Genomic DNA, 22,769 nt, shown 5'->3' with positions numbered 1-22,769 from the left:
ATATTATTATTCGCATTTCATTGTTTTTCTTACATAAGTCTCAATTAGTGAAATAAGATATATTTTAGTTCTAATAAAAGTTAAGCATTGAGTCAGTTCTTGTAAAACTTCTCCAGTGATTTTTTTTGCTACAGTTTGTAATGTTGAGATAAATTATTTTTGTTGAATGTATTATTTTAAATATTTATTCAAAATATGAAATTACGTTGTAATAAATATCTAGGGCAGCATTGTAAATTCTTTTACATGTACAATTTCGTGCTGTAGTACAATCAGTATGTATGCATGTATGTATATGTACTTATATTTGTATATTGTAATAAATTATGTAAAACATAAGTTAAAAAATATTGATACGTTATATTTCATTGTTCAAATTTGTAATTTATTTGAATATCCTATATTTAATAATATAATAAAATAATCGCATTGAAAGATTAGTTTTCATATTCCAATCAAATAAATGAATAATTATTTTCAAACCTGTTTCTATGCAGTTTCCAAATTAAATGAAAAATTAGGAGTTGATTTTTTTACAAATTTAGAATTTTATTGCAAACGAATATATATCAAAGCAGGTTTGATTGATATTTATTGGTACAATTTTGCTGCGTGAAATTGAAATTGATTTAGAATTTCTATTTTTAGGAAAAGAGGTTTTCTTTTCATGATTTCAGAATGTTACAAAATGTTGGAAATTTTGTATTTATTTTCTGATCAGAAAGTATAACCATTTTCCTCGTCCTTGTGCGATTTATTTACTGAAGAGTTATTACATCTAAAGTAATTGGTTTAAATGGCAGCATCGTTATTAAAGTATTTTATTATTTCATGAACAATTTATAAATAATATACTTGAAATTGTGCGCTGTATACGAATTCAAAATCGGAAGTTTTATTTTTATTTGACACAGAATTCAGTCCTTCAACGGTAAACTTTTTACTGATACAAAAATAATTATTTTTTTCGAGATTTTACATATTTGTATAAAGCTTAATTTTTATTATTTTTTTAATTTAGGTATACATTTTGTGTAAGCTTGTACAAAAGTTGGCGACAGCATAACAAAATATAGTTATTTTCTATATAGATTATCCTATTTTTTGATAAATCATTTAGTATAGGTTGTTCAACAGAAGGCATTTTTTTTTACAATTTTGATAAACGTCACAATAAGTTTTTGATGATGTTGAATATTATACGTATATAGGCAACTCGTATTCATTTTAACATTGCAAGCATCAATTTTTAGCTATACAATACAACTATGCAATTCAATAGAAAACTTTTTTAATATTTGTAATAATAAGCTTAAAACTTGTCGATAATATACATTAACACTATAAGCATGGTTTAGAGCAGATGAAATTCTGAAGTTTTTGCTATTTGTTAACAAAATCCAAATGACGGTTAAGAGTAAACCGTGCAAAAATTTGAAATTTCACATGGCTCATTAGTGATTTAAAATAGTTTTAGAACACAAGATTGTATCACAACGCAATTTTAAGCATAACCGATTCATTATACATATGTTTTTTAAGTGTTTGACATGGAATAATGTTATTGTTGGAATTATTTGGTTGAGAATTTTATCATCGACTGCATATTGTCGTTTGTTTTCAGATTTCTCGAAAATATTAAAACGTACTACAATAAATAGGACATGGCCGAAACATTTTCTTATGTACAAGCAGTCATTGAATTATAGGTTGTTTAGGAAATAACTTGTTTTCCTAACAAAGGATTTTTTGCAAATTAGCAAGGCTCATTTGTAAAACTGTTAAATTTATTTAATTTATCAATAATTTTTGGTAGTTTTCCTAACAGAGGATTTTTCGCAAATTAGCAAGACTTATTTGTAAAACTGTTAAATTTATTTAATTTGTCAGTTATTTTTGTTAGGCAGCATTTTTATTTCATCCTACTTGCTACAGAACATTATAAAAATTATGATCAAGAGAGAATATATGAATTGAATATATGGATAGTACTTTGGTGCCTAAATTATATTTTCAAATTTATACCATGCTAATCTGATGTCGACACGGCTTTTCTGACAACCAAATTTTTTTAACAGAACGATTTACATCCTAGAACTTTAAGTAAAAATAAACTCGACTATTCTTGTTATTGAATAATATAATACGCCTAAATATTTCCAGAATTTGAAATTTTGAAAAAACATTCGGATCAAACAATTCTTTTTAATTTTTTTCCATTTGGTCCACTAACCAATAATTTTGTCAAAACAATTTAAAAAACTTCTTTTTAACGAAGATTCCGATATGTAACGCGTATAATAGGCTAGTATGAACCAAATGTGTTGACTGCCTCTATTTGATTCTAAGAAAATTAAGGCGACAAAAACGTATGAAATATTTTCTTGAAATACTTATGATGTCGAATGTCAAAATCAAATAGGAAAATTATAGTAGTCACCTCTGAGTGCTAAAATAACCAGTCATTAAAAAATAGTTCAGTTGCACTTTTCTAGTTTGGCATATCACCTTTTTGCATCTTGGGTCGTTACATCATTTTTTATGAGATTAATAAATATATATATTCATACCACAGCTCTTCAGATATTTTTTTTTCTAAATTTAGATTTTGGTTTTCTTTTTATTTAAATTTATTCATAACTTAGCTACTTGTTTTCTAGAATATTCCATATTCATTTACTATCAAGGAGGATGTGGTGCTAAGCAGTGCCATTGTTCGTGCCTATGATCTGGAAATTTTATGCAATCTCTCCATTGCTTTAATCTTCTTCCTTTGCTCGAAGGCCCTAGTTCTAATCCTCCCAGAAAGTCGTTACTTTTACCATAATCCTAAAAAAATAACATGTCATATGATTTCAACAGCAAGTTTCATTTGCGACTTACTTTATCCCAAACTGTTAAGATCAGTGACTGCCTTGTTAATTCTGTAGGTCTCGTTTCAAAAGTGAATTCTTCATTAAAAATTGGATTTAAAGTTCTCCATTTAATAGACGTTTTATGCTTGCGATGATGTCTATCGGGTTTTAGTTGCCTAGTTATAAATTATTTTGGTTATTTAAAGAAGTTATTATATTACATATTAATTATTTTCTGTAGGTAGCAGTATCACATATAGTATCTTTAGATATTGGTAGGCACATAATTTAGCATTTTTATTATTTATTTTTGAATTTCTTACATTTTGATAAACGGGTCTGAAAATCCATTGCTATCCATGGCAGCTAGATCTTTGCATTTGTTAATAAGAACAACTAAAGCACGTTTCTTCGTGTTATAACTTAAAGTTAAAAGTATTTTGCCTCTTGGCCATTTATCTTGCACACCTGGAATTAATAAATTGACTAAATGAAATATTTAGTCGGTTGATATTGATAATACGTTTGTTTCATGATTGAACATTTGGGGCGTCAACTGCTTGTTCCATTAAGGGTCACAACTATAGTGTCACACTATAGTGTGAAATTTTCAAAAAATCGAATTTTCAATTTTTTCATATTGCGATAGGTGATACTTTAAAAATAACATACCGAAATTTTAAATCGATATCTTAAATAGTTTTTGAGTTACAGCCATTTAAAGAGTATATATATATATATATATATATATATATATATATATATAGTATATAGTATAACGATCATTTTATCTTTAAACGCGTTTTTCTCGAAACAGCATTTTCCGAATTTGCTGCAGCGATTATTCAAAAACAAATGATCCGATCACTATCAAATTTTTCTTACATATTCTATAAATAGTTTTCCATAAAATGAACTATCGATTTTTTGATCGGATCAAAAATCGAATTTTGGCTGTCCAAAAACGATCAAAATTCTGGGTAAAATTCGGCTTTTTTTTAAAAAACGCCGTCATTTTGTCAATTTTTGATTATTTTGCTTTATCGTAGTTTATTTTACAGACAATATTATCTAGTTTAACGTGATTTTTTTTTTTAAATTTCTTCCACGTAGAAGGCCGGAATCACTGCAGCAGTGAAAGGCCTTTTTTTGTCGCGCCGTTGGAGATCGACGATAACTTAAAAAATACTTAATTTTTTTCTTCAAAATTTTTTACTATGTATTCTTAAAACATGTATAAATATATTCCTGAAATTTTGAAATGATTGATAAAGTAGTTTTTTTAATATAAATACCCAAAAATCACTTTTTTTAGGCGGTTACACTAGTTGTGCCCCTTAAGGTTGAACCGAGAGCTCTTGAAAGCCATAGTACCAAATGTTCAAGAAAACGAGATTCAACAATCAACCATATTATGTTTCTTATGAAAAACTGATTTATAATTTTAGCAAAATGTTTTAGAGATGTTCTTACCAGGAAGATCAGAACTGTTTTCTGAAACAAGCGGCATGGATAGTCTGCTAGGGCGTCCGGTTATCTGCAGACTGTTGAGGTTGACTTGAACTGCTCCTAGTATATCATGCCCATACTTGTCATCATCCATAAGAACTACGTGCAAGGCTCTTTCTGTCAAGTCGCACTCTGCGATTCCGTAAAACGTGACCGACTCGTTGAATTCTGGGTTTCTGGTCTTATGAACGGTTTTTGTGCGCAACCAATGTGCTGGTCTTCCTCCTTATTTGGGACAAAAATAAAAACTTCATTGGCAAGAATAAATCTCAAGAAAAACTACTTTATTTAGCTTTATTTAGTAGCTTTTTATTATACAAATGTATGATCCGCGAGTTATAGAGCTATATAAAGGGCGACCAAGTTTTTTGTTTTGTTTGTTCTTTTTAGGCAATAAAATTAGGAAGATTGAATAGTGCGGTTGTAAGGATCAAACTTCATGAAAATTATTATTAAACACGCAAAAAAGTGGTTGTCTATATAACTTTGCTATAAAGTTATGTATATTTTAATTCGATTAACAAATGTATAATAAATGTAAATATAGATACCAGCTGGTAAGATGGTTAGTTTACAAAATGGATCAGCTAATCCTTCCGAATCCATTGCTGGTAAATCTCTTGCTCGTACGATTGAACAATGAACCGCACAACCTATACGATCAAATCTAAGGGATAATTCTAGCCAACCTGAAAAATGTCAATAATCACATATTATTGCACGGCGTGATAATTTAGAAATAATGTTTTTTAAATATTTACCTAATGTCGCTTCTCTTGTAAGGGAATCTTCGGACCAGTTAGATCCAACAGAAGGTTTTCTTTGTATATTTCGTATTCTAGCCCTTAAGCTATTATTTCTTCCTAATGATTCCGTACCATCTGTACTCAAATTGTTACCCTTATAAGATGCATTAACAATTGAGTAAAAGACGATATTTATCGTTTTAGTTATCACGTGGCTAATGAATTGGTGCGCAAAAAGAAATATGATGATTTTTTGTCATGGTTATAACTTTACAATTAACAAAGTTTTAAAAAAATGCGTTTAGATTTGATAAAAATGATTTTCTTACAATGACTGAATTACATTTTACAATTATCTAGCATGCTGTGCATGATTTTCGTGAAAAGTATCAAAGTTGTATCATATAAAATATTTTATTAGTTTATCATAAGCGGTGATAAAGCAGTAAAGTTGCAATTTTCAAATGCATTGAAAAGAACTGGCTTGGTTTCGGGGCACACTTTATAAACCATACGATAAACGTTGTTAGATTCATTTCCTATATATATTATATATTTTTATTTTAGAACTTCCAGGTATATCTGAATAAAATTATCGAAACATAGTATCACCATACACCATGGACATTAAGAGCATTTAATACAATATTTTATATTATCTAAATTAACATAATTTTTTACAGACTGATTTAATATTAAATTAATTTTGCAGTTTCAACAAATAATATATTAAATTTGAAAATGATACTAATTTTTACGACACCATTTCACTAGCCATAAATTAGTTTTACCGATGTTGGTTGTTTTCCATTTCCGCTACTGCTTTGTCTGGAATAACTTCCACTTGCATCTCCGTTTGTTTCTGGTTTTGACGAAGTAGCTTTAGAATATAAACTTGATTCATCTTCACTGCTACTGTCTTCTATTCTAACACCCGCTCTTTCAACAGTCCGATTAGAATTTCTGCACATGCAAATTATGAGGTAAATTCAAATACGACTACGATAGTTCAATGGTGATTGAAAATTTATACATCCAATCCTTAACAAATGATTAAGTTCTGAGAAGAGTGAGAGAAGAAAAATCTTACCATTAAAAGGAAAAGAAACTGGATCGGATCCATATTGACTACTTACGCAAGAGGAGAAAATACAAGGAATTAAAAGCCGTAGCAAAAGACTGAGAAGCATGGAAGCAGGAGCTCGGAAAGGAAAATGTATAAAAGTGTATGATAGTAAAGAAAATAATAATGGTAACAACAAATAATGGAGGAAAAGATAATCATTGATTTGTATTGCTCTCACACCATGGACTTTCCTTCAGGAAGAGAAGCAATGATTATTTCAATAATCTGATCTCTAAACATAAATTACAATTTTGGTATCAATAATGTCAAGAAGATGCTCAAAATCGATTTTGATATCATGTTATTGATTATTTATGGTTCTAATCAAATTTAACTTACGTTTGTTTTGAAATTTGCTGCGAAAATCCAGGAAGAGTGTACTGTGGAAGACCTTTGAAGAACCATGCACCAGATTTTTTCCAAATCTCGCGCGTTTCAGAACATATACGACACAGCCAATGTTCCCTGCAAAGATACAGATACAAATACCTGACAAGAAAACTGCTTAACTTACACACCTTTGCAAAAAAACTCTGCCAATCCGGAGCTAAATAAATAGTAGTTAATTGAATGATAATAAAGTGTTTCACATCGATGATGTTAATGAAAAAGTCAAATTGGAAAAAGGTCAAAAGGGCTCATGCATCAAGTACTGATTATTGGAGTTTGTTCTTGTTCTTATGTTGGTAAGATTATGCTACAGGTGTATATCGGATCATTAATAATTGAATTCAAATATTAATTGAATTAATATTAATGTTTTATTTAAGTCTCTACGTTGTACCTGTGTTTAGGCGAACCACTAGGAAGCTCAACAGCACATTGGGCGCAGACTGCTCGTTCGCAATCGGCGCACGTGTGCCTACTGGGTCCAAGGATACCAAATGGGCAACCGCAAAGTCTACATTGTCGGGGGCCTCTGTCCAGGGCACGTCGCTTCATATTTTCTAAACGCTCCATTAAACGTCCCACACGCTCCTGGTTAATCGAAAGTTAAAATAAATATAACATTTGCGCTTTTACCTTTTGGGCAGGAGTTTATTATTTACTTTAGTTTATTAACAATAATGTAAATATAATTTAAATTTCCATTCTCTTCAAGTGCATCAGACGCTTTTGCAGGATATTGCATTTCGAATAAATTTAACAAACTGTTATATTAAGGGGATATTCTAGTGTAGAGCGATGAATTTTAGGTCATTTTTAAAGTGTCGTAAAAGAAAGCAATGAATGTTTGTACTATCCATTTTTTACCATTTGTTTATTAAAATTCAAAACAAAAATTAAAAAATAAAAAAGTTGAAAATTGTAAAAACTGTCAGCTGATGAAGTGGGTGGTCTCAAAAAATTGGCACCTCAGTCTTGACATGATTTCAGCCCTCCTAGCCATCGGAAATGCAAAAAATGAAAAGATTATTAATCTACAATGATGTCGCAATCGCCCGAACTAGCAATGAGTAAAAAAAATTTTTTTGCAAATTGGCGACTGAAAAAAGTGTTTTTTTACTGTTTTTTTTTTTTTTTTTTGAATTTTTCGATAATCCTAGTTCGGGCTATAGATAGATCTATAAATAAGATTCTCTGAACAACAGAAAAAACGCATTTAAAGTTTTGCGTGAAGCCAAACCAGTATGGAGACCGAGTCAGTAAAATGTCTATATCTCCGAAATTAATTCAAATTTTCAAAAGCCTTCTCGTACCCATATTCTTAGATAGTTAAACTTTGAAAATATGAAATAAAAAAAACATTTTTTTTAATTTCTACACTAGAATACCCCATTAACAAATATTATCTGAATATACTTATTGATTAGAATTAAGGGGGTCTTCTAGTCTATAATTTATAAAAAATAGATATTTTTTTTTATATCTTTCAAAGTTTGTGTACAAAACAATTTTTCAAAATATTAATTACTTATTTTCAGAGATATAGTAGATACAAATGTTGATTTGGACTTTTATACCAGAATTCGGTTAACGTGAAACTTTAAAAGCGCTTTTCTTAATATTGTCTTTTTTGATTCGATACCTAGGACTTCTACTGGACGAATTTACTTGAAATTTTTACAAAGTCCTCTTTATAGAGTTTTCACGAGTATGAATATGCCCATCTCCAAGTTCCCATTTTAACCATTTTTAAAAAAATCGATAATATCAAAAAAGTTGTAATAAAATGAATTCTTTTGGCAGTCGCTATTTTGGGAACAAAATTTATTTTAACTTGTCCTTAGTTCATACGATTGCGACATTATTATTCTAGATTAATAATATTCATATATGTATATTTTTCTTGAGATTATTTGGATGGCTAAAATCATGGGTATGGTCAGGTGCCAATTTTTGGAGTTCTCCCTCTCCATTTAAATGAAAAAAAAAAAAAATAAAAGAAATAAAACTTTGTGACTATTGTAAAATAACTTGTAAAAAATATAGTAGAAATATTGTTCGACTTTTTTACGGCCTTTTAAAAATCGCATATAATTTATTATTCAGAACAATATACTGCATTTTATCGTTATTTATATTATTTTCTCGTAAATCCTATTTATAAATTAAGTTTTATATATTACATTCATTTCTGTATAAAATTTTGTTTCTACTTCAGAATTGAGAAACAAAAATTACTTAGTTGCGAGTCTGATTAAAAAAAACACCATGCATTAAATTTTAGGGTGCTTTTTCAAATTCATATATTTTTTTATATTATCGCTATTTCTGTTTATTTTTATATCACATACCTGTTCAGATAAATCGATTTGTTCAGCTCTTTTTATTACTGATAGTATTGTGGATTGTTCATCTGGTCCTAAATTGGTTGGTGTGAGTCTGCATGACGACCAACCAGTTCTTAGCCTAATGCAGTATAGAGATAAAAATTAATTAACCTTGGCAACACTGATTATGAAGAGATGTTTATCGGATACATTCATTAAAGGTATTTTAACACTTTTTTATAAAATTAAGTTTTTTTAAATTTTATTGCATAAACGCTTACACGCATACATCCACCCACACATACACTAATTAATAGATATTAATGAACTTATAATTTTAACTGGTAGAAATTGAAATGAGTTTTAAATTTAGGAATATATTGCAAACACTAATTTTTTTAACTATTTAATAAATATATTTAGCAATGTAATTAGTTAACAGTATAAACAGCTGTTATCAATCTTTTTACATATTTATTGGACGAATATTTTTATAAATTAATCAATTAACATTATTTTTTTTAGCAAGCATATAATACATATGTTAATATAAACAAGCAACTTTGTACATATGGTTTTAAATTGAATCATATTAAAAAGTGATAAATAAAAACAATTTACTTGGCTCGCAATGCTAATTGTCTATCATTTGGGCAAACACTTTTTTCATTTTCACTATTATCAAACTTGTCCATTTTAATCGCACTTTTGTGTATCATTAAAATCACTTTTACAGCATTTTTACGAGATTTATCCTTGTTGCTTATGGTTATATCGCCTGTTGCGCATATACAACTGTACGACATCGTGTCTTCTTCAAATACACTCATAAAAATAAATCAATACTATTTACAGCACATGGTATCTGACATTGTTGTACGTTGATATTTCAGTTTTTAAGCCTTCCTGGAATTTGCACGTTTTATATGCATCAATTTTTGCCATTCAACTGCCATATGGCCGTACTGATAAAAATTATAAGAGCTAAGTAAACAGTTGTACTATTGAAAAGGCAAATTATCCCTTTACGCAGGAACTTTAGAATAGAAGCTTTTATTCAAATATAATGAAGTAAATCATATTAAAGATTATTGAAATATTTCTGTTTTACAAGTTTCGACTAATAAGCGGAATTTGGTAGTTATTGGTTCAGATATGGGTGTAAAACTTTTTTTTCTTAAAATTGTTTTATTTACATTCAATCAATTTTAGTTATAAAAAACATTAACTGACTTCTCTCTAGGAGTAATCTCCGTTATAATGTTCATATTTAGAACCGAGTATGAAATATAGAGAACAAGATATAAAAAAAACTTTATTGTATTAAAAATATCTAATTTTTGGATATTGTGGGTGGACGGATAATACTGCATCAGTATAATTAAAAAAAAGATTGATTACTTAACTTTACGAAGGAAAAGTTTGTGTTCACCGAAAAAATCGATTTGCTAATTTTATGTCTTCTCAATGTTTCAAGTCCAAATCCAAAACCAAAATTAGAAATAGTATATGTGAGTGTGTGAGCCAAAATTTGACCTTTCGTAGACGTTTTCTCAGAAACGGCTGTACCTATTTTAAAAATTTAACACCCCTTTGACGTAATTCGCTAATGACTCGTGTTGATTAGTTTCTCGCGACTATCGGTCGAGCCTTTTCTTCAGTATTAGCAAAAATGTTCATACACGTCTCAGCCAAAAATCCTGAACTAATTTTAATAAATCAAAAACTGTTCGAAAGCTACCAGTGCTGATTACTTTTAGTAAAGATTAGTTTTTCGCCTTTATTGGTCGAATCATTTCTTTAGAATTAGGAGAAAAGTGCGAAATTATTATTACACGTTTCAGTCAAAAAACGTACGTTTTACCAATTTCAATATATCAAAAACTATACTAAAGATATCAGTGCTAATGAGTTTTTAGTATTTTATGAAACTTTTTGTGATGATAAGGTTTATTCATGGTTTATGGTCCTAACAATTGTCTAAACGCTTTAAAATATTATGGGTCGATGAAAAGTGGCTCAATTATAAAAGTTCTTCAAAGTTGGGAATAATGAACCATTCTAAATTTCAAAATTATATCGTGACAATTTCAAAAGGCCAAAATCGTGAACATTTCAAAAATCTGCGTTCTTTTTGCTTAGGTCGATTATTCACACATAACGGAAAGATCAGGCAACTTGCCTTAAGACAAAATACTATTTTTTGCCTAGTTTTTATTAATTGCTTTAATACATAAAATGTTGCAGTATTGTTTTTAGCATTCTGAAATAATACAGACCGAGTTTATTAGTTAGGAGTGATTAGATTAGTAATCATAAATTTGAATTATATATGCAGTTTTTAGTAAGTTTAAAGTGTTCAAGTTACAAATGACTATTGAATTGGGCAGATTAGTTCAACCAAATGAAAATAGTTACTAAAATTTCCTTTTTTCGTAAAAGTCGAAATCCGTCGAATTGTAGATCGTTTATCTTTGAGGCATTTGTTCAAGTTCGTTTGGACTAATTCGCCTTTGTTCGTGTTCGTGTTCGTTCTTCTTTGTATTTTTTTGTTCGTTATATGAGGACGCACCTTTATGCTCCTGTATACACGCAACCGTTTTGTCGGTTTATGTTTCAGTTCTGTACAGGCTTTTTGACAGATAAACTTATCTCTCAAAACGCTTGACATGTGTTTATAACATTCTTCTGTATTTGAGATTTGTTTATTTTCCGAAGAATTTCTATCACTATCTCTAACCAATTATGTGAAATATGCAATAAAGTTGCAAGCAATAGATTGCAGGATTAAATAAAGATGGCAAGTTTTGGATTCAAAACATAAAGCGCATACACCACAAATTTTCTTTGGCATAACTTTTACATCATGGCACAGTTTCAAAGTAGTAAATCTAAGGACAAAACAGATGTCGATAATGCCCTCACATTAGAATTTGGACCATTTGAAACAGTTCATAAATGGAAGCGAATGATAGAATGTAATGAGTTTGTCGGTGCAAGGTAAAACACTTTATTATTCTTGTATTTTATAAAAAACAACATCTAGTTGTAATATGAATATGTTAAGCATAATGATAATTTTTAGTTATAATGTATTTTATTATAATTTTTATCAGACGTAGTAAACATACAGTAGTTGCATACAAGGATGCTATATATGTTTTTGGTGGAGATAATGGAAAATCTATGCTTAATGATTTAATCAGATTTGATATAAATGAGAAATCATGGGGAAGAGCATTTTCTACTGGTACGCCTCCAGCTTCCAGATACCATCATTCTGCAGTGGTAAATATACATATTTATTGGCACGTTGCACTAATATTGCCAAAACATACTTAAGCCTATATTTTTTAAAATACCTATATCAACATGACATTTTTTATATAATAATAATATAATGTTCATGATTTTTTAATAATTTAAAGACTTGTGAAACTTCTGATGATAGGAGTAGGGTAAAAAATAAGAACAGTCTTGTAAGAGAATGCTCGTTGATACTAATTGATGATAAATTTTAAAGTTGTAATGGGTAATAAATAGCTAATTAATAATAGTACTATTGCTTATAGTTAGTTAACATAATATTATTTGACATTAGTTAACTCGTTCACAGACGTGAATGCTATAGCATTTGTTTTCATTGTGGATGTAGAATGACATGAATGCTACAGCTGTAGCATATTTTAGTTACTTACCATTAAAATATGATAATCTGACTACCCTTATAAACGGCTTTAATCAGATTTTGGATACCACAACCAATTTAAGAATCATCAATTTTTGTACCTAGCTGAAACTTTTACTGTCTGTAAATGTTACTATATGTCCAATTATCAAAACTCTGGGATTTTGAAAACTTGGTCATGGTATTGTTGATCTCTTAATGTATTTATTTAAGTATCCAAAGATCAGTAGAGATCCTGTACTGGCACGAAGAAGGAATTAATTTATTTTAGTGTTGCATTTATTGATATGTTTCACATTTGCTAAATATTTCATTCACATTATTCCAATTATTTATAGGTATACGGTTCCTCAATGTTCATATTTGGTGGATACACCGGTGATATACATTCAAATTCCAATTTAACCAATAAAAATGATCTGTTTGAATATAAATTTCAAAATGCTCAATGGGTAGAATGGAAATTTACAGGAAAGTACGTAAATATTTTTATATAACTTTTATAATATATCAAATAAACATTTACTTAATAATATAAAAATGTCTGAATATTATTTTTTCAGGCGCCCAGTACCTCGTTCTGCACACGGTGCTGCTGTTTATGACAATAAACTTTGGATTTATGCTGGTTATGATGGAAATGCACGTCTGAATGATATGTGGACTATATCATTAAATGTATGTAATAAATATATATTATTATAATTATCTTAATTAAACTACTATATTAGTATCATGTAATATTATTGAAAGTAACACACATGATAAATATTATGAAACATGCAAGTCACTAATGACTAGTTTTTGTTATTGATTTTATTATTTTAATTTTTCTTGAGGAGTTAATATTGAAATAATAAATTTATGAAGTCAAATTGATTTTATACAGAGTGAACCAGTGTGGGAAGAAGTGCAACAAAAAGGAGATTGTCCTCCAACATGTTGCAATTTTCCAGTTGCTGTGGCAAGAGGTTGTATGTATGTTTTTAGTGGCCAAAGCGGAGCCAAAATCACCAATGCATTATTTCAGTTTAATTTTCAATATAAAACGTAAGTACCCTGAATAATTATGACTAGTACACCCAATTAATTAAACATAAATTGTTTTTCTTGATAACATGTTTTTATTTTTATTTATAATATAATACATTGTAAAATTGAAAACATGAATTTTAGATGGACTCGAATTTCTACTGAACATATATTGCGAGGTGCTCCCCCACCTCCGCCAAGAAGATATGGACATACAATGGTTGCATATGATAGACATCTGTATGTGTTCGGTGGAGCAGCAGATTCAACACTTCCAAATGATTTGCACTGCTTTGATTTAGATACACAAGTGTGGTAAGAAAGCTTATTGATTGTAGTTTTTCAATTCTAAAGCATCTATTAACCTGTTTTGCCATCAATCTATTAAATTTTTGCGTTTTCTAAGGTTATTTGTATGCATTTCGTAACCTAACATAAATTATATTTCATTAAAAATCGTGCTTTTGAAAGTAACCGAGTTAGAATATCATAAATTATATATTTATTGTTATTATATCAGGTCAGTTGTTATGCCCGCTGCTGAGTCCAATGTGCCATCAGGAAGACTATTCCATGCCTCAACTGTGATTGGTGACGCAATGTATATATTCGGTGGTACTGTTGATAATAATGTCAGAAGTGGAGAAATGTTTAGATTCCAGGTAAATGTTATCATGAAATAAATAATCAGTTTTGATATATCTAATTCATTTTTTTATATCAGTTTTCCAGTTATCCAAAATGCACACTCCATGACGATTTTGGAAAAATCTTGCAGACTAGACAATTTTGTGATGTATTGTTTTTACTTGGGCCTGAAGAAATTAAAGTTACTGCTCATTTGGCAATGGTAGCAGCAAGGTCGCAGTGGTTGAGAGCTAAAATAAGGTAAACATTTATTTTAAACATCATATTCAATTTTAGTATGTTATAGCAGAATAACATACTAAATATTTGTATATATTTTATTTTACAAATTTTATAATAGCCTGTAAGAATTTATTAGATGTAGTTATTAAACTGTTTACAAATCTTAACAACATGTGAATTGCTTTGATACAGTAGAATATCAAGTACATGAGCCCCAATTTAAATTTTTGTCGAAGTTTACTCAAAAATGGCTGCATAGATTTGAAAAATTTAAAGACCATTTATTTAATGAAACTTGATAAGAACTTGAGTTGATTATTTCTGCGCCACGTTCGACTAAACTGTTATTTTATAATTGGATTGGATATTCCTAGACTTACAAAAAAAACTTTTCTTCCTTGTTTCTTTCTTCCTAGAGATGAGTTTTGGATTGTTTTGATGCGTAGGATTCTCTCATTTTACAGCAAATGAATGACCTTCTGGACCAACTTTTGTTCCCATAAGCATCATTATTTTTATTATAAAAATTTTATTTTGAAAATAAAACGCATTCATTTATACAAAATTATATGGAATATTTTGGTCCCAATCAAATAGTTTGGAGTATTATTATTTTGAACCAAACATTGAGTCAATAAGTCTTTTAATGATTTTTTTCATAAATTTGTTTAATAACCAGTAAATCAGCGATCTTGATGACAACATTGCAACTAAATCATCCATTGATGTCGCTGCTGTAACAAAAAAATGATGTATGCTTGGGTCTGGGTGAAATCCAACTTACAGGGAGATTTTGAACTTGCTATATATTATTTTGAGTTCCTGAACCTAAACATCGAGTCAATAAGTCCTCTGATGATATTTTCTCGTAAATTGGTTTAATAACTTCCAAAGCTTTGTCACACAGAGGAGGATTATCCTGGTCAAAAAGCTATATTTCCAAAAATAATTTAAATTTTGAAAATCCTCTTTTACACATAATCTTAAGTAGTTAATCTTTGAAAGTATAGAAAATCAATTTCTTAAAACAGAAAACACCATAACTGCTTCATCAGAATCATTGCATTTGTATAAGGCTTGCACCGAATATTCGTTTACTATTCGGTATTCAGGATATTCAGCACATTTTTTAACATTTAGCCGAATACCGAATAGTAACTTACTATTCGGCCGAAAACCGAATAGTTAAGATCAAAGGCGCTGCCGCCGCTCAGCGACAGCATTGTTGGTGTTTTATCTTTTATGTGATAAAGAGCTGTCGATGGATCTGTATTTGGAAGTGTTTGGTTTATGTAATATGATATGAAAAAATGATTTCGTTATGGTATATATAATAATTTAAACTCTATTGACTTTTGACATTATAAAGGAGCATGTGAAGAACTTTTCTGAATATTCACAAGATACTTTATTGTTACATGTTTATAATATTTAATATGAATCATTCAATGGTTACACGCATGTGTGGTATGCAAACAATAAAGTCATTCATTATACACAATCTAATTGTAAGCATTTCCAAATAAAGAGCTATTATTGGCTCTTTATTGCAAAATATACAAACAATATTTTTGATCATTTTTTATTTATTTTATTATGATTTAATTCCTAATATGTGAAAAGTAATATTGAGTTTATGAAAGAAAATATTAAATGTTTATGAAAGAAATAATTAGAAATGCATTTACATATATGTAAAGAATTCTTCATGGTTTTACCATTCATTTCCCTATAACATGTAGTATTCAAGTATTCGGTTTTCAGCCGAATAGTATAAATGATGCCAAATATTTCAAATAACAAAGAATTGCCGAATAGTGGTTCCAAGTCTAGGCATAAAACTTGAATAAACATGTAGCGGGTTAGTGATATAACGATTACTGATAGTAATTACATTAATACAAACGATCTTAGGCACCAAAAACTTGCCGAATAGTTGCCGAATATTCGGTATTCGGTCACTGCAGCATGCCGAATATTCGGTATTCGGTCACTGCAGCATGCCGAATATTCGGTATTCGGTCACTGCAGCATGCCGAATATTCGGTATTCGACATTTTGCCGAATATACAATTCGTTGCAAGCCTAACAGGGCCTTTTCACTTAGAACAAAATCCTCGTTCAGAAGGAATACTTAGGGGTCCATTTGTAGTCGCAGATTTGGCGCTAGTGAGCCGATGAAAAAGTATTTTCAAATGTTTTATATTGTTTACTAAGAAACGTCAGTGTTATTTTTGTATAAGTTTACAAAATGGCGATTCTTCTTCGTTTGTGTTTGTATATTTGTTCATAAAGATTTCATCAGGAATTGCTCTCAAATGCATAGCCCTTTGACAATATGAATAGAACAGCTTCAAACTCATATGGAGGACATAATTACTACAATACTACGTAGTGCATTGACATATTAGTCTAATCATAATACACTTTAAGGAAAGAGATCAGTTCTAGGAAATTGTGTAAGAAATCAAATATACGCTTCTACAAGAAAGACATAATACACAAATAAAAAGCTGTTCCAGCTGTTTAATATTGGATTACCACTTCACGCGAATCTGAATATACTTGGGAAAAAATGAATTGCTTAAGAATGTCAAATTTTGCACGGGATGATTACTAGTTAATGAGAGTTAAGAATGACAGACGATGTAATGAACTAACACTATAATGTATTATTCACTAAATTTCACTGAATATTTATATTAATAAGTAGAAAAAAGTGTAGAAGTTATTCCAGTAGATTAGATGTGATATCTATTATATATAAACCGGTGTATTGCAGTGTATTTGTTGATTTATATTTCGATTTGATTGTATATTTATTATAATATAATATTATCTAGTATATTTTTGTTATTATTGTATCATTACAAAACATAATAGGATTGTAATACCGAATTTAGTTTCAAATACCCGTGTATTAAAATTCATTAATTTTCATTTCAAATTTTGCGCCATTAATTTGAGTGCCAAAAGCAGCGCCACCACGTCGAGCGGAGGACCCTTTAAGTATTCCTTCTGAACGTAAAAATCGGGCGAGAGAAGCGTCTAATGAATACGGGGTATTCTAATATTGTCTAGGAAGCCTAATTTGTATACAAAAATTTGGTGCGGGTATTGGGTCCTAGTTCAAGTAAATCCATGATCAAAACCTCAAGTTGAAAGCATGTATTTCTGGCATGATGATGGCGCTGACAGTCAGTTGCAATATAACCTCTATTCGCAATTGCGTTATGTCAACGATATTAATATTGTAACTCACTTTTAATGCAATTTATAAATAAATTCAAAGATGGGTACAGTATTATCAGCAGCCAAAAGAAGTATAAATAAATTTAATATTGAGGAACGGGCTCATAAAGTTCTTTCTAAAGAAAAACCAACTCCGGCACCCAAGCATCCGAAAGATGTTAAAATATTTCAAAAGGCATTGAAAGAAAACCCCGAGTCTAGCATGTTAAAGCAGCATACAGATCATGATGAAAGACTAAAGCATGTTTATCTTGAATCTTATGATGTGGGGCCTGATCACAGGACAGAGAAATCTGATCCTTCTAAACCATTACCGTTAAATCGATCTGCTGTAGAACCTCCTATATATGGGTTTCATGAGCCCAATCACGTACCCTATGGAAAATGTACTTTGAAGCAGGCTATAGAGTTTATTGAAGAATATAATAAAGATAAACAAATGAATAATGCAAATGCAATAGCAAATAAGTACAAACTGTCTGAAGAAACAACGAGTGCTATTCTAGAACATTTTAGAGTATTTCAAGTATATGTACCTCCTAAACTAGAAAACAAAAGTCCTTTGGATTTATTACAGACAGCTGAAAAAGCTTCAAGAACGATAAAAATTGGAGATAAATAAATTATTATTACTAGTTTATATATCTGTTAAAATGTAGCAAATAAATGTACAAAGTGTATATTAAAATAAAAATTATTTAGCTTATTATTGGTTTTGTATGATCATCATGTCTAATTTCGATTATTTATCACATAATATATTGGTATTATTACCTTTGACAATTTCTTTTCATGATATGATACAATAATAGAATACTTGATTAAATAGAATGTAGTGTAAGTTGATGAATGCACATGTATTTTTAATTAATTATATGTTTTGCTTTTTTTTTCAATAATGAACTATTTCTGCAGGGCTGCCCGTGAAGCTAGAGATAAACATATTGAACAGTTATTTGTAAATACAAATGAACGTCCACCCCCATCTGATCTACCATTTTTAGAAGTTAAACTACCGGATGCTTCTTCAGATGCATTTGAGATGGTATTGAATTACATTTATACTGACAGAATAGATCCAACAGAAAAAAGTAAATCTAATCTTTGAAAAACATTTTGATTAAAGATTCTTTTATCTAATTTTTCATTAAATATTTATTTCAGTTAAAGATCCTTTCAGCAATCAAATTGTTTTATTGATGATGGATGTATATCAGCTCGCGGAACAGTTTTATATACCAAGGCTTGAACAATTGTGCATTCAGTATCTTGAATTTACAATATTACCTTGCAATGTATTGGAAGCCTTACATAATGCAGACAAAATGAATTTAACTGTGATAAAAGAATTCTGCTTAAGATTTATTGTTAAGGAATGCAATTTTACTCAAATTGTTATGTCGAAGGAATTTGATACTCTCTATCAACCACTTATGGTTGAGATTATACGCCGCAAACAAATGCCTCAAGCAAGAAATTTACCCGAGATGCAATATGATATTTCAATAGGTATATTATATGTATGGTACTTTAAATTGATTTATTTTTATATTCTTATAAATCAACAAAATTGCTGTTATGATGAAATAATAATCTATTCTAGTTAGATTCCATTTTAATGTTCATATCACTTTTTTTTTTCCTAAAAACTAATCAACTTTGCTATTGATTTCAAATTTTTTTCAAATATATTAATTAAAATATAATTTTTAAGGAACAACATTGGAACAAGATATGGCATTATTTTTAAAATCAGTAGGAAATGAGTTTTGTGATATAGTTCTCGAATTAGATGGTTCTGCCATACCAGCGCATAAAAGCGTACTTGCTGCAAGGTGTACTTATTTTGAAGCAATGTTCAGATCTTTCATGCCATCAGATAATAGAGTTAATGTAAGTTTTATCAATAAATATTTTTTTTAAATATTTATTACATTTGAATAAATTAATAACTGAATTATTTTAGATACAAATAGGTGATATATCACCTTCCAGAGAGTCATTTGAATCTTTACTCCGGTATATATATTATGGCGATACTAAAATGCCTCCTGAGGATTCACTATACTTATTTCAAGCTCCATTCTTTTATGGTAATTGATGGTTTTTTATCACATATTATGAAAACATTTACATATTTTATTAATACTTTATGATTCTTATAGGTTTCACAAATAATAGACTGCAGGCTTTTTGCAAACAAAATTTAGAAAATAATGTGACAAGCGACAATGTGTTACAAATTTTGGAAGCAGCAGATAAAATGCAAGCTATTGATATAAAAAAGTATGCTTTGCGAATGATAATGAATGATTTTCCCACTGTAAGCAGATTAAACATTTTTTTAATTTTATAAACAGGTTGCTATTGATGAATAATATATTGATTTTGATTTTTAGGTGGCACGACAAGGAAAGATGTCAAGTTTAACAAAAGAGCTTTTGATTGATATTTTAAGAGCTCTTGCTGATGAAAAATATGATTCCGGACTATGTGATATGAGCTTACAAGGAAGCAAATAGTATTCACTTATACTAAACTACTTTTACAAGATAAAATGCTGGTCATTAAAAAATATTATATATTAACTATAATTAAGTGTAATTTTAATATAATTAAAATGCATATTATACTAAATATTTTCAACATCTTTATGGAAAAATTTTAATTTGCTTATTTATATATTTTTATTTAAATTTTGCTTTTTGTCAGCTTTCTATATAATGCAAGTTAATAATAGCTCGCATTAATTTTGCGTGAGATTATCAATCATGTTGTTTCTTTTGGAATGATTAGTAAAATAAAAAACAGAACGTCAAAGATTGAGTAGAGAATTTTCAACCGACTATGAAAACTTGAAAAGAGTTTGAAAAACATGAATCTTTCTGGAAGTGTGCCATTAGGCCAACGTACCTCTATGCTGCTGAATATAAATATGAAATGAATATAAATCAACATATGCACTATTGGGCAGCTTGCTAACCATATATTGTTCATATGATGATATAACGGCATATTCCATAAACGTTGTTATTTTTTTATATTCAATATTAGCATATACAAATATTATTAATATTTATTATTCATGCAAATTTATCACAAAAACTAACGTAGATAAATAAAAATAAATATATTGATTTTGTAATGGGTGATGATAGTAGTTTTTTTCATAAATGTAAAATTACCTTGGGGTCGTTGCGCTCTAAATTTATCAGAATTCAATTATTTATTCTTCTAATTATTTTTTACACTTAAGTTAAATTTATTAATATCTTTTAAAAACCACAATTTTCTATTATTATGAAGTTTAAAATAATTAAACATTTTATACTCGTATGTATTAGATTTTATTTGCAAACATGAAAAAAGTGCAAATATAAAAAAAATTCGTTTGCACATAGGCAGCCTTACTGTTATGTAGACATTATAATTTTTTTTTAATTTTGCATACTATCGAAAATGATGAATCGATAAATAAAAACGTCGTTTTAGGAGAGATTACGTCTGTATGTCTCTTTTTCTACGGAAGTACAACGGAGTACTTTGTACAAAAAACAGTGTAATTTATTATTATTATTTTTTTACTTATCTATGTGGTTGTTGATACTGTTACATATGTGAAAATAAATATCGTACTAAAGTTAAGTTTTATATATTTAAATAAATTTTCACAAAATATTTCAATTATTAACGCCGAGTACGGAAAAAGCCGCAAAAGACGTTGATGGCATTGTTTAGTTAATTATCGATTTCATACAGGAAATTTTAACGCAGAGAGCTTTTTCTTTTTGAATTCATTATTATATTTAAGCTAATTATCGATTCTTATTTTAATCTGGTAGACAAAGTAATGAAATCGAGAACTGTCTCTAATTATTACTACGTAATTTACTTGCGGCAATCGATGTGAAAAAGTTAATGTGCGTGATTTAACAAAAAAAAGTCGGGCAATGTAATATTAGCCTTATTGTATTAATATTATATTACATATAAAAATTTAAAAATTAAAACAATATGAAACGAATTCATTTATTTGTTTTTTTTTTTGTTTATCTGAACAACTATAACGGCCGATGAAAATTTCATTTAACCGTTGGCGTCATTTTAGTATTTTCAAAATATGACCCAAAACATTTTCAGTCGTTAACTCGATAGTATCGAAACATTGGCCATCTCTTGGTCTACAACTACAAATATCTATGTTTAATATCAATGTTGTGATTTAAAGGCCACAAAATCAAAGCATTGGCCAAGTAGTTGGTTATGCAACTTTGTGCGAACATTTCATGTGGAAATAAATCAGTGTTGTGTCTAGTGCTAAAAGAATTATGGTGGAATGTAGATATGAGTAAATGTGTTGATTAATATAGTTTTTATATAAAATTTTATTAATTCTGGAGTTTCATCAACATGGCCATGTCTTGGTCTATAAATATCTATGTTTAATATCAATGTTGTGATGTTAAAAGACACAAAATCAAAGCATGAACCAATGATTAGTCGGTAACTTTGTCCGAATTCACAATTTATGTGCAGTGCAGTGCAGTGTTGTGTCTATTTATGGTGCAATTACATATTGGGCTTTGTGTTGATGCGAGTGATTGATATAGTTTCGGTATGAAATTTGGTTCAATTGGCAGTTCCATCAACATGGACCACGATGAATAAGGTAAATAATAATTATTAACACCTTATTATGCATGACGCATACGTATAACGTTTACCGCCAAAACTGTGCAGCTATGTGAACGTGACGGTCACTGTAATTTTATGTCTAAAAATATTACAGCTTTTTGTATGGGTCACTGTTAATATAGAAATAATATTTTTCAAATATTTTATGTTCGTATCTATCGCGTAGGATTGTATTAGATTGTCATTAATATTGAGTGCGACTTAGGACCCAGTCTTAAAATTGCCTCGTGGACTCGCGTAGTACCTACTTTATTTCCAAATATACCGTACGATGTTAATTTT

The 22,769-nt window shown here is 29.2% G+C and overlaps 3 protein-coding genes across 3 annotated transcripts; 2 read left to right on the top strand and 1 right to left on the bottom strand.

The window, feature by feature from the left end:
* Positions 1–2,682: 2,682 nt before the first annotated feature.
* On the bottom strand, positions 2,683–9,645 carry LOC113375115 (rabphilin-3A). Its single transcript, XM_026615065.1, has 11 exons — positions 9,572–9,645; positions 8,975–9,089; positions 7,048–7,214; positions 6,576–6,737; positions 5,902–6,073; positions 5,126–5,264; positions 4,898–5,053; positions 4,329–4,574; positions 3,179–3,314; positions 2,884–3,031; positions 2,683–2,829 (listed from the first exon to the last, which is right to left on the bottom strand). The coding sequence occupies exons 1-11, from the start codon at positions 9,643–9,645 to the stop codon at positions 2,683–2,685; spliced, it is 1,662 nt and encodes a 553-aa protein (XP_026470850.1).
* A 1,940-nt stretch (positions 9,646–11,585) lies between these two features.
* On the top strand, positions 11,586–20,349 carry LOC113377121 (leucine-zipper-like transcriptional regulator 1). The gene is made up of 14 exons (XM_026617327.1): positions 11,586–11,950; positions 12,067–12,238; positions 12,977–13,113; positions 13,202–13,316; positions 13,528–13,688; positions 13,815–13,985; positions 14,191–14,332; positions 14,395–14,558; positions 18,708–18,883; positions 18,957–19,301; positions 19,507–19,685; positions 19,759–19,885; positions 19,958–20,115; positions 20,192–20,349. The coding sequence occupies exons 1-14, from the start codon at positions 11,817–11,819 to the stop codon at positions 20,312–20,314; spliced, it is 2,304 nt and encodes a 767-aa protein (XP_026473112.1). The 5' UTR covers positions 11,586–11,816; the 3' UTR covers positions 20,315–20,349.
* On the top strand, positions 17,649–18,414 carry LOC113378204 (protein NDUFAF4 homolog). Its single transcript, XM_026618735.1, has one exon. The coding sequence runs from the start codon at positions 17,833–17,835 to the stop codon at positions 18,412–18,414; it is 582 nt and encodes a 193-aa protein (XP_026474520.1). The 5' UTR covers positions 17,649–17,832.
* Positions 20,350–22,769: the final 2,420 nt, after the last annotated feature.

The sequence above is a fragment of the Ctenocephalides felis genome, unplaced genomic scaffold (assembly GCF_003426905.1).
Source record: "Ctenocephalides felis isolate EL2017-DRISC unplaced genomic scaffold, ASM342690v1 CF-g0.4_SCAFFOLD_01886, whole genome shotgun sequence".
In the NCBI taxonomy this organism is placed as follows: Eukaryota; Metazoa; Arthropoda; class Insecta; order Siphonaptera; family Pulicidae; genus Ctenocephalides; species Ctenocephalides felis.
This window is presented reverse-complemented; position numbering and strand designations above follow the sequence as displayed.

What these genes read in the sequence shown, in the direction of transcription:
- LOC113377121 (XM_026617327.1), top strand. Translation starts at nt 11,817, where the DNA reads ATGGCACAGTTTCAAAGTAGTAAATCTAAGGACAAAACAGATGTCGAT. An exon ending in GATACCATCATTCTGCAGTG is followed by an intron (nt 12,239 to 12,976) that starts GTAAATATACAT and finishes AATTATTTATAG; the next exon opens with GTATACGGTTCCTCAATGTT. An exon ending in TCAAGCTCCATTCTTTTATG is followed by an intron (nt 19,886 to 19,957) that starts GTAATTGATGGT and finishes TGATTCTTATAG; the next exon opens with GTTTCACAAATAATAGACTG.
- LOC113378204 (XM_026618735.1), top strand. Translation starts at nt 17,833, where the DNA reads ATGGGTACAGTATTATCAGCAGCCAAAAGAAGTATAAATAAATTTAAT.
- LOC113375115 (XM_026615065.1), bottom strand. Translation starts at nt 9,645, where the DNA reads ATGGACAAGTTTGATAATAGTGAAAATGAAAAAAGTGTTTGCCCAAAT. An exon ending in TGCGCCCAATGTGCTGTTGA is followed by an intron (nt 6,738 to 7,047) that starts GCTTCCTAGTGG and finishes TAAGTTAAGCAG; the next exon opens with TTTTCTTGTCAGGTATTTGT. An exon ending in CAGCAAATTTCAAAACAAAC is followed by an intron (nt 6,074 to 6,575) that starts GTAAGTTAAATT and finishes TTGCATGTGCAG; the next exon opens with AAATTCTAATCGGACTGTTG.